At 45.3% G+C, this 10,799-nt stretch overlaps 2 protein-coding genes across 2 annotated transcripts; one reads left to right on the top strand and one right to left on the bottom strand.

The window, feature by feature from the left end:
• Positions 1-1,938: 1,938 nt before the first annotated feature.
• On the top strand, positions 1,939-3,985 carry LOC119030560 (tumor necrosis factor-like). The gene is made up of 4 exons (XM_037118271.1): positions 1,939-2,368; positions 2,460-2,514; positions 2,923-2,988; positions 3,071-3,985. Exons 1-4 carry the CDS (start codon positions 2,183-2,185, stop codon positions 3,475-3,477), a joined length of 714 nt encoding a protein of 237 aa, XP_036974166.1. The 5' UTR covers positions 1,939-2,182; the 3' UTR covers positions 3,478-3,985.
• A 921-nt stretch (positions 3,986-4,906) lies between these two features.
• Positions 4,907-8,116, bottom strand: LOC119030558 (caspase-3-like). The gene is made up of 4 exons (XM_037118270.1): positions 7,840-8,116; positions 7,047-7,210; positions 6,821-6,947; positions 4,907-5,466 (listed from the first exon to the last, which is right to left on the bottom strand). The coding sequence occupies exons 1-4, from the start codon at positions 8,033-8,035 to the stop codon at positions 5,153-5,155; spliced, it is 801 nt and encodes a 266-aa protein (XP_036974165.1). The 5' UTR covers positions 8,036-8,116; the 3' UTR covers positions 4,907-5,152.
• Positions 8,117-10,799: the final 2,683 nt, after the last annotated feature.

Raw genomic sequence — 10,799 nt, 5'->3', positions numbered from 1 at the left:
CCACCACTGCTGCATTTAATCACACTCAGATATCTGCCAAAAACTGTGACAGCTTAAAATACAGATATTAAAAAAGTTCATGAAACTTTAACCCCAGAGGGAAAATGAAAAACACACGACTAAAGATAGCGTTCACTAGAAAACCTGCAGAGGAAACTGACAGGAAGTGGTCTGGTGAGATCTGAGAGTCCGATCAAGGTTTGCGTCACGTTTTCATTTGGAGCCAAAGTGATTCTTACGGTTCCACCTCAGTCGACCAGGATCAGGCGTTTCTATCTGAGGCTTTATTTTATTAGTTTGTGCATCATCAGACTTCAGCCATGTGTTCAAACTGACACCAGGACAGTTTAGTTGGATTATTTTACAGTTAACAGACTAAACTATGGCCCGTCCACATGGAAACGCTGTTTTGTGTAAACTCACGTGTCGCTTCGTTTTGTCTGATCGTCCACATGGATCCTGTAAACGCATTTTTTTGAACCAAAAACGTTGCTCTTGCTGTGTGGACAGTGAATCCACATACTCTCTGTATCGATGACGCCATGGCCCCTCGACCTCCGACCTCTGAGCCCCGCGACGTCTCATAACAACAACAACAACAATGGCGGACCGCATGCTTCCTTGCAGTGGCCATTTTTATCCTCTTCTTGCTGTGTTCGGTTTCTCCTTCTACTGTCTGTCTGTGTACAGCGTGCGAGCTTTGAGGCAGGAACACACCGGCACAACCGTTGGACGTCTGAAGCGCTTGGCGAGTCTCAGACGAGGTCGGGAGCAAATATGTTCGGTGTGTTCAGCTGCGTTGGAAGCTTTCGGAACTGCTCGAACGCTGTCTGCTCTGATTCAACATGTGAAGTCTGAGGTTGGCTGTCGGACGTCTGAGCCATCGGATTCTCCGATTGTCGGTGTGCCAGCGAATCAGCGCAGTGTGGGAGGGGCAGAATACTGTGTGCACTTTAGTTTTCAAATCACTCTGTCCGTCATTCCCTGTTTTCATGTTTTGCAGTCCTGGCGTGAGACCAGCTGTTATTATGTCCGTTCAGGACAAATTAATCTGTGTTCGTTTGGTAATGCCTCGCTGCATGTTTAGTATGCAGCTGTTTTTGTCGGGAATAGTTACGTTTCATTTTGATTGAAAGTAAAGAGAGTTGCATGCATAAACCTCTCGTCCAGCGTCTTTAATACTACAAGTGCAGAACGTCCTCGCTGCCGTGGAGCTGGCAGCACGTCGCAGCACGTGTTCAATGCAACTTTACTGCCGAACGGGTCAGACAAGAGGCAGCAGAGCGGTCGGATGAAGGCTGCTGGCTGCTGGTTTGAGTCTGGGCGGTGTGTGGAAGCCTTTCAAGCGCCACCTATAGGCTGGAATATGAACTACAGCGTTTTCAGTCATTTACAATGGATCCGTTTGGATGCAAATATTCTTGAAATGTAGCCGAGGAAGACAGGGGAGAAAAACATGGTTGTGGTCCGTGTGGACGTGGTCTAAAGCCTTGTGCAGCTCCGTGATGGTTTTCGCACCCTCCAAAAACTGCCTTGCTGCCGTTTGCTCAGCGGGTAGAGCAGCGTCCCATTACAGAGGCTTTGACCCAGGTTCATCCCCGGCCTGGAGCGTGTCACTTCCTCCTGTCTCCTCCTGTTTCCTGTCACCTCCTCAGCTCACCTATCAATAAAACCATAAAAGGCCAAAAACAAAAACCCCCTCCTGTTCTTTCCTCCTACGTTCTGATCGTTTTGACACGTCGAGGTCGATGTTCTGATAACCTTGAAAAAAAAAATACATTTATAAAGTTGAGTATGTATGTTAAGTGTGTGTGTGTGTGTGTGTGTGTGTGTGTGTGTGTGTGTGTGGTGTGATGTGTATCCTGCACTTCCTGCAGATAAAACCTGAGCTCTGTAGCAGAAGTTAATTTCAACAACAGCAACACAAACAGACGAACTCGTCTCTTCAGGACTCGTCTCTGCAGAACAGGACTCGTCTCTGCAGGACTCGTCTCTGCAGAACAGGACTCGTCTCTGCAGGACTCGTCTCTGCAGGACTCGTCTCTTCAGGACTCGTCTCTGCAGGACTCGTCTCTGCAGAACAGGACTCGTCTCTTCAGGACTCGTCTCTTCAGGACTCGTCTCTGCAGGACTCGTCTCTGCAGGACTCGTCTCTTCAGGACTCGTCTCTCGTCTCTTCGGGATGGCAGTGAGTAAGACCAGAGCTGAGGTGGTGGCTTTGAAGGAGAAGTCTGTGTTTGTGCCGGATGAGAATCTGTCCTCGGGGTTGAGGCTGCAGCTGGCTGCAGCTCTTGTCTTGGTGGTCCTTCTTGGTGTGGGCTGCACCGGGCTGCTCGTCTGGTACTACACTGAAGGGCCGGACGTGACGGTGAGGAGCAGCTTCCATCAGTCATCTTTTAAAACCTGCAAATTCTGACAAAAAGAAGAATAAATGTCTCTAATCCGTTCTGTCCAAACAGACACAACCGGGCCCAACTGAAGCAGCAGCCAACACCGACACTGCTGAGACAACATGTGAGTCGACACTGAGCGGTTCGTTATCTGCAGGACTCGTGTACATTTACACAGTTAGCAGGTTTTATGTGACACTCAGCACAACCTGGACCATCTGTGTTTATTTGTAACATACGTATTCCTGCTTGTACCAAAGTTAATCATGCAGATTAATGTCTAAAAGATCTTTTCCTAACCTGAAACAAAGAGTTAACTACAGCCTGGATGTGAACCTCAGACCTCAGACACCCTCTATCGACCCAACATCCTCCCTGCAGCCGCCGCTCGCTTCATAAATGAACAGTTTCATGAATCACAGTCGTGCTGGAAGTCACAACATCACGATCCTGTAGATTATATTTCTGACAGTTTTTCAAACATGAAGCTGTGTTGCCTGTTTGTGACGCGCTCACATTCGTCCCTCCTCAGATTCCAGCTACACGATGGCGAGCGTCAGCACCAGAGAGAAAGCAGCCATCCACCTGGAAGTGGAAGGTGAGTGACAGCCTGACCTGACTTGGTCCTCACGTCTCAGAGACACTCAGCGTCTCACTGTTTCTCCTGAATCTTTCTGCAGATTTCTCCAAAGACGATCAGCTGAAGTGGCAAGACAGCAGCGGCAGTGCGTTCGCTCGGGGAGGCCTCCGCCTGGTGGACAACGACATCGTCATTCCAGAAAGCGGCCTGTACTTCGTCTACAGCCAGGCGGTGTTCAGAGTCACCTGCAGCTACGACACGTACGTAAGCCACAAGATCCTCCGCTACTCCGACTCCTTCGACGCTCCGCTTTTGATCATGTTCGCCATCAAGTCGGTGTGCCAAGACACCAACAGGCAGAACGGAGAGGTCAAGTTCTTCGAGCACGTTTATCTCGGAGGAGTGTTTCAGCTGAAGAAGGGGGACCGACTGGGGACCACGTCCTACTGGACCCTGGATGTGCAGACCGACAGCGGCAAGACTTTCTTTGGTGCGTTTGCAGTTTGAGACTCTGAGCTCTGCTGGAGGATCGATGTGTGAGAATGTTTCTCAGATCTCAACGGAAGTAAACGTACAGACGAGGATTAGAGTCAACAAAAAATGAAAGAAAAATAAGTTTGTTTGATCGTTTCAGTTCTGAATGTGTTCGTTTTATTTCAACATCTTGCTTTTGTTTCTTCAACGCTTTAATGTTTGTCACACACTTTGTATTCTACATCCCAGGGTCCAAAACAGGAAGTTACACAATATTATTCCCAAGTACGGAGACTTTAAAGATGTTTAACTCGAGTCGCAGGTACTTTTTGTGAAACTTCCTGCCAGGACTCATTTGAATATTCAGTGGAGCAAATGGTTTGATGGTTTGATTTGTGTTTCCTTGTTGGTTTGGTCCTTCATGGTTTCACATCATCTGAGCTTTTGACTGACTTTTAATTGAAATGTTTTGGCTTTAAATGACTGTTTAATACTGAACTGTAATTTGTATTTAATCTTGTACATGAAATGAATAAAGATCTGCAGGTGAAGATTCTCAGTTGTGATAACTTTGTTATTTTTTTTTAAAATAACCAACGAGCTCGTTACTGCAACATGTAAACGTGTTTCATACCAACATTTATTTTCATTTTCCAACATCATCAGGCTTTTTACATTAAATCTATTTACATATAATCTATTTGAACTGGACAGAACTGTGATACTGTCATGAAACACACATGATGAAGCCACAGACGACCGGCTGAACATGAACGACCGCTAGTGGTTCTCAGATATTCAAGAAGATGAAATGAGTTCATTATAATAATATACAACTTTGTTAAATGACTCAGACAAACTCAACAACCAACTGACAAACTGACCTTAAAGCACAATGCAATTTGTACTGTGTTACTGTGTTTATATGTGGCGGACCCTGCCACCTTTCGATCTTCTGGGACCTTATTTTCCTCTGAGAGCAGCTTGTGTGTTCACAGATGGAGCAAAGTTTGTGTCATTACCTCATTAAAATTGTAAATGTATAAATCTATAAAAGTACGTACTGCTCCTTTAAAGGTCTGACTGCCAAAGAGAAACTGACAAGAGACCATCAGGAAGTCGACTTATCTCGGCGACGCGTAATCAGGCTCTTCGAGCAGGTGATGATGTAATGCAGGTGTGAAGTCAGGTGTGGCATCAGTCATGTTTCCAGTCACAGGTCTGTCGGATACTTTCAGTTCTGCTGAGGTTCTGCAGCGACTTCATGATGTCTCTGAAACAACCTGAAACATTTCACCTGAATCTGCTTCACTCGCTGACTGGACTTCCTGTCCGGCTCACCAGCAGACAGATGTGATACCAGCGGTGTGTTATTCTGGATCAGAGGTTCTGATTAACATCTACTGGACTGGACGTGTTGTTCCGTCACAGAGAGCAGACAGAAGGAAGCTGAAACACTCTGTACATTAAATCCTTCTTTATTAACAAACAGAAACATGAATAAATAAAGAAATGACAGGTGACATGTGACCAGAACACGACCGGCTCCAGAGTTCTGTACAACATCAGCAGAATATCTCAGCAGCTGTTTCCTTGATGACATCTTTGGACTTTCTTCTGGATCTAATCTCTCGTCCATCTACATTCCTGCTGATAACGATCGTCCTCATACATTCAGACGCAGTCACGTCCGCTGGCCTGCTGCAGTCTAACTGATGGAGGGAGTCCGTGTCCGGGTGTTGTCCTTGTGGACCAGTGACGTGGCCGAGAGCCCGGCGGACCCGCCGTCTTTCCCCGGCTCTGCGAAGGGGAACACTTCTCTGGTCAGTCGGGTCACGAGGCACGGCATCTCTTTCATCCCGCCCAGGTCGCGACCTTTGGCCTGGAAGGTGTAGGCCACCCTGTGGGAGAGGCGGGTCAGCAGGCGGGTCAGCTCCAGGTTCCGAAAGCCTTCCTCCTGTAATAAGGTGCAGAACGTCTGGAGGAAGACGGATCCAAGAGGGTGCATGAAGGCTCCGTAACCTGAGGAGAGGACGGAGGGGAGACGGGTTAGACAGAGAAGATGATCCAGAACCAAACACACCGATCAAACCATCAACCATCAGCCATCACTGATGAGGTTCTAATGTCTTGGCTGGACTTAAAGGCTTTGGAGGTTCTACAGGTACTTGGGGAGGTTCTACAGGTACTTGAGGAGGTTCTACAGGTATTTGAGGAGGTTCTACAGGTACTTGAGGAGGTTCTACAGGTATTTGAGGAGGTTCTACAGGTACATGAGGAGGTTCTACAGGTACTTGAGGAGGTTCTACAGGTACTTGAGGAGTTTCTATAGGTACATGAGGAGGTTCTACAGGTACTTGAGGAGGTTCTACAGGTACTTGAGGAGGTTCTACAGGTACTTGGGGAGGTTCTACAGGTACATGAGGAGGTTCTACAGGTACTTGAGGAGGTTCTACAGGTATTTGAGGAGGTTCTACAGGTACATGAGGAGGTTCTACAGGTATTTGAGGAGGTTCTACAGGTACATGAGGAGGTTCTACAGGTACTTGAGGAGGTTCTACAGGTACTTGAGGAGGTTCTACAGGTACATGAGGAGGTTCTAAAGGTACTTGAGGAGGTTCTACAGGTACATGAGGAGGTTCTACAGGTACTTGAGGAGGTTCTACAGGTACATGAGGAGGTTCTACAGGTACTTGAGGAGGTTCTACAGGTACATGAGGAGGTTCTACAGGTACTTGAGGAGGTTCTACAGGTACATGAGGAGGCTCTAAAGGTACTTGAGGAGGTTCTACAGGTACTTGAGGAGGTTCTACAGGTATTTGAGGAGGTTCTACAGGTACATGAGGAGGTTCTACAGGTATTTGAGGAGGTTCTACAGGTACTTGAGGAGGTTCTACAGGTATTTGAGGAGGTTCTACAGGTACATGAGGAGGTTCTACAGGTACTTGAGGAGGTTCTACAGGTACTTGAGGAGTTTCTATAGGTACATGAGGAGGTTCTACAGGTACTTGAGGAGGTTCTACAGGTACTTGAGGAGGTTCTACAGGTACATGAGGAGGTTCTACAGGTACTTGAGGAGGTTCTACAGGTACATGAGGAGGCTCTAAAGGTACTTGAGGAGGTTCTACAGGTACTTGAGGAGGTTCTACAGGTACTTGAGGAGGTTCTACAGGTACTTGAGGAGGTTCTAGCAGTCATTGATAAAGTTCTTGAGGCTGGTTCAGGTTGCTGTGGGCAGTCAGGAGGTTGTAAGTGTCGTTCAGGAGATTTAAATCGTCCCTGAAGAGGTTCTGTAGCGTGATGAGGGCTGAGGAGGGTTTTACTGGCCGGTGTTGATGGTCTACAGGTTCTGTAGAGGTTCTGGACAGCTGCTCACCTGGTGCTGTGGCGTACATCACAGTTGTGTCTACAGGAAGTGACAGATACTGCGAGAAGCTGCTCTCTCTGCTGCCATCAGCTGAATCCACCTCCACACCAGGATCCAGAGCGAGTCCTCGACAGGCCTGCAGAGACGCAACAACAGCAGTGAAGCACTGAGCCTGATGTGAACTGACCTTCATCTCTGTGCTGAGTCTGTGACTCCTCCTCCTCCTCCTGCTCACCTGCACCAGGAACACTTTGGCCTTTTTCTCCATCGATTCGTTGTCGAAATACGAGAATATCTGCGACAGTTGGACGGGTTTCCCATCGGCTCCGAACACGCAGCCCTCCTCCCCGTGAGACGACAGGACGGCCAGAAAACAGTCCTTCACAGGCCGCCGGCTCTCTGCAGCACACACACACACACACACACACACACACACACACACGTCTCCATCAGAGCTGGATGACATAATAACCATCAACACGTCCAGGAGGTGGTGTTCTCCACTTTATCTATTAAAGATAATCAGCTATAAATCTCCACATCAACCTTCAGCCTGTCTGGTATCTGTGTGTCTGTCCTCTGAACACAGGCCGTCTGCTTCATCACGTTAAAGTCATTCACTCATTATTTTGAACCCAGATTGTAGTTTGTTTGTTTGATGCAGGGAAATAAAGTTCAGACGTCCTGTAAAGATGAAGTGTGTCTGCTACGTAAAGATTGAAAGGAAAGGCTCAGAGGTTGGAGGCGTTGGCAGGATTTGATTTGTGAAGTATTTGTTGTGTCACACTGATGTCAGTCAGCTGGAGAGGCTGACAACAGGCCGAGCACACACTCTCTCTGGGTTCAGACAGGACGGAAGGAAGCTTTTACCACAGATTCACAAGAGCACACTTATTATTATATCATTACACATAGCAAGTCTTATAATAATCCTGTGCACAGGAACAGACGCTCTGCGCTCCCATCAGTCAGTGAACACATCACTACACACAGAGACACACTGACAGAGTGTGTGTTGTGTGTGTTACCTGTGTGAAACAGCTCATAGATCTCGTCTGCGCTCAGGTCGTTGTGGACGTCCACCTTGAAGCCCAGTTTGCTGAGGGTGCTGTGGAGTTCCTTGACGTCCTTCTTGACTCCAGGCCTCCTCGTCAGACCGACCCCCTGATCAAACTGAGCCACCGACACCAACACTGCCCTGTTACACTCCCGCCTGTCATCCATCCGCCCTCTCCAGTCTTCTTCTTCTTCTTCTGCTTCTTCTTCTTCTTCTGCTTCTTCTTCTGCTTCTTGTGTCCGTTAGACTTTGTATCTCTGCACTGAAGTTCAGGTGTGGCTAACCCATATATGGAAATCCTTCTCAGACAGGAGCAGGAACACTGGATCACGTGTGTTTATGTAACACGGTGTTGTGTCACTGTCTTTTTCCTTCAGGTGCTGGGAAACAACGCTGTGTTTTCCTCAGGTGTTCCAGGTGAGTCACCGCTCCATAAAAAAACTGGATTTTCACTTCCTGCTTCCTTCAAGTCCAGGAGGAGACGAGTAAATTCCAAACATGCCTGAACGCGACTGAAGTCTGAAGTGACGCAAACAATCAGCGTAACGAGAAAATGAAAGGAATTCAGAAGAAAACATCTGAACAGTTTGTTTGGTGCATTCATGCAGTTACAGTCTGAGTCTCATGATCTGCTGACAGCAGACAGAGCGACAGTCCGTCTGCAGGGACACTTTACTCTCAGGTGCATTTCCACCATGATACCTGCATATTTCTACATCTCTGCTTTCACTTGTCAGTGAGTATTTTACATTTTGCTGATAATCCATCTGTACTTTTACTGTTTAAATCTAGATTTTGGATTTTGACTTGTACTTCAGTATTTCTATAATGTGGTTTCACTACTTTTACTTCAGTAGAAGATTCAAGTGCTTCTTCCAACAGTGAACCTGGAGGTCTGAGTGTTGCGTTAATATAGACAAATTGTTATGTTTAGGTAAAAGGTGAGGACCAAAATGCGGAAACACATCGGAGAGAAACGGGATAATGTAAGAGCGCCGGCTGCTGGACACTCAGTGCATCATGGTGTTTCTCTCATGAATGTGTCACAGGGGTGAGGTAGTAATTTTATTGTCTGTATTTTAAGCTCCCAGTGTGTTTAACTTGTAACACTTCTGATTGTAGTGTGTTGTTTTATCACATGTATTGTACACTGGGAGTGTGTTCTTTTATTTTGACGCCCCTCGACACAATCAGCGCACCTGGCACCTGAGAAAGTGAGATAGGCGAGGCTTTAAAAGGCATCCAGAGAAATCAGAAAAGAGACTGGAGGCATGGAGCAGGAGAAGGAAGAGGAAGAGCACCAACCACGGGACCCACGCCAGCAGCCGCCAGTGGACGGAGAATTCAGTGGCCTGATGCCTTCCGATTCCCATATATACATATATATACATATATGTGTGTATATGTATATATACATATGTATGTATATATGTTAAATATATATGTATATATATACGTGTGTGTGTGTGTGTGTGTGAACACCTGTAACAATGGCTGCATGATGGTCGATAGTCTGGTGAACTATATCACGTACACCAGTGATCTTGTAGTCTTTAGTTCAAATATGGCCGGTCTGTTTTACACTCTATTACAGAACAAACTACAGATGATGATGATGTTTATAGGCAAACAAGCTTGATAAAGACGTCTGCACTGTAAAAACACTGTGCTGAACGCTGGAGGTGGATGATGCCTTCAGAATATAACTAAGAGACGTAGATGGAATAATGTTGGTGACTGGAGGAGTTGGTAGCTGTTCTGCTGGTTTAATTAGCACTACATGCTATCAGTTACAGCTGTGGACACACTGGTACAGCTGCCTCTGCGTAAGATGCTAATATATATTATTTTTAAACTATGATCTTTTATTGAGAGTTTGTATGTAATTTATGTAACATGTCTTTCATCCTGACAGTGAGTCTGCAGTAAAGATTTGAATGGAATTAAATATTCAGTCAAACATGTTAAGCTTCACTACATCTCTGACAGATGTTACTTTTCAAATGAAGATTTAAAAACTAAAACATCTGATTAATTTATTAAACATGATACTGTGCAACAGATTCAACCATTAACCAGTATAAAATCATTTTTAAAAAGTTTTCTATTGACATGATTTGATTTTTGACATTCATAAACATACAGTTGATTCAGTTAAACAGTTCATTAAATTTCATTTCATTATAAAATTACAAATTATGTTGCAGCTTGAACAAAATATTCTGCCTAATGAATCTCACAGAAGCAAAAAAAAAAAATCTCATGTTGTTAAGAAAACATCTTAAACTTAGAAACAAAACATTTGCATGATCATAAATATCGCTTTTTTTCTTTTTTTATAGTGTGTCCTTTTGTTTATAGTTGACTCCAGATCTTTATCCATGATCACACTGTTGCTCTCATTTGCAGTTTTGTGGTGACGCTGCCAAACGGCCCTTGTGTCACATCCCCACCTATAGATGGATGGATGGATGGATGGATGGATGGATGGATAGATAGATAGATAGATAGATAGATAGATAGATAGATAGATAGATAGATAGATAGATAGATAGATAGATAGATGGATGGATGGATGGATGGATGGATGGATGGATGGATGGATGGATGGATGGATGGATGGATGGATGGATGGATGGATGGATGGATAGATAGATAGATAGATAGATAGATAGATAGATAGATAGATAGATAGATAGATAGATAGATAGATAGATAGATAGATAGATAGATAGATAGATAGATAGATAGATAGATAGATAGATAGATAGATAGATAGATGGATGGATGGATGGATGATGATGCAGACAGTTGCAGATATTCATTCATTCATTCATTCATTCATCCACATGTAATCAGTAACAAACTGGCTCATCACAGCATTGACAGAATGATACAATTATCATCTACTCTGTATCTCCAGGCCACATC

Source organism: Acanthopagrus latus, chromosome 12 (genome assembly GCF_904848185.1).
Source record: "Acanthopagrus latus isolate v.2019 chromosome 12, fAcaLat1.1, whole genome shotgun sequence".
Classification (NCBI taxonomy): domain Eukaryota; kingdom Metazoa; phylum Chordata; class Actinopteri; order Spariformes; family Sparidae; genus Acanthopagrus; species Acanthopagrus latus.
Note: the sequence above shows the minus strand (reverse complement) of the source record. Positions and strands in the feature narration are given on the sequence as shown.

Coding starts and splice junctions, on each gene's coding strand:
- LOC119030560 (XM_037118271.1), top strand. CDS start 2,183: ATGGCAGTGAGTAAGACCAGAGCTGAGGTGGTGGCTTTGAAGGAGAAG. Junction 2,369..2,459: donor CTGAAGGGCCGGACGTGACG/GTGAGGAGCAGC, acceptor CTGTCCAAACAG/ACACAACCGGGCCCAACTGA. Junction 2,989..3,070: donor CATCCACCTGGAAGTGGAAG/GTGAGTGACAGC, acceptor ATCTTTCTGCAG/ATTTCTCCAAAGACGATCAG.
- LOC119030558 (XM_037118270.1), bottom strand. CDS start 8,035: ATGGATGACAGGCGGGAGTGTAACAGGGCAGTGTTGGTGTCGGTGGCT. Junction 7,211..7,839: donor CTATGAGCTGTTTCACACAG/GTAACACACACA, acceptor TGTGTGCTGCAG/AGAGCCGGCGGCCTGTGAAG. Junction 6,948..7,046: donor CCAAAGTGTTCCTGGTGCAG/GTGAGCAGGAGG, acceptor GCGTCTCTGCAG/GCCTGTCGAGGACTCGCTCT.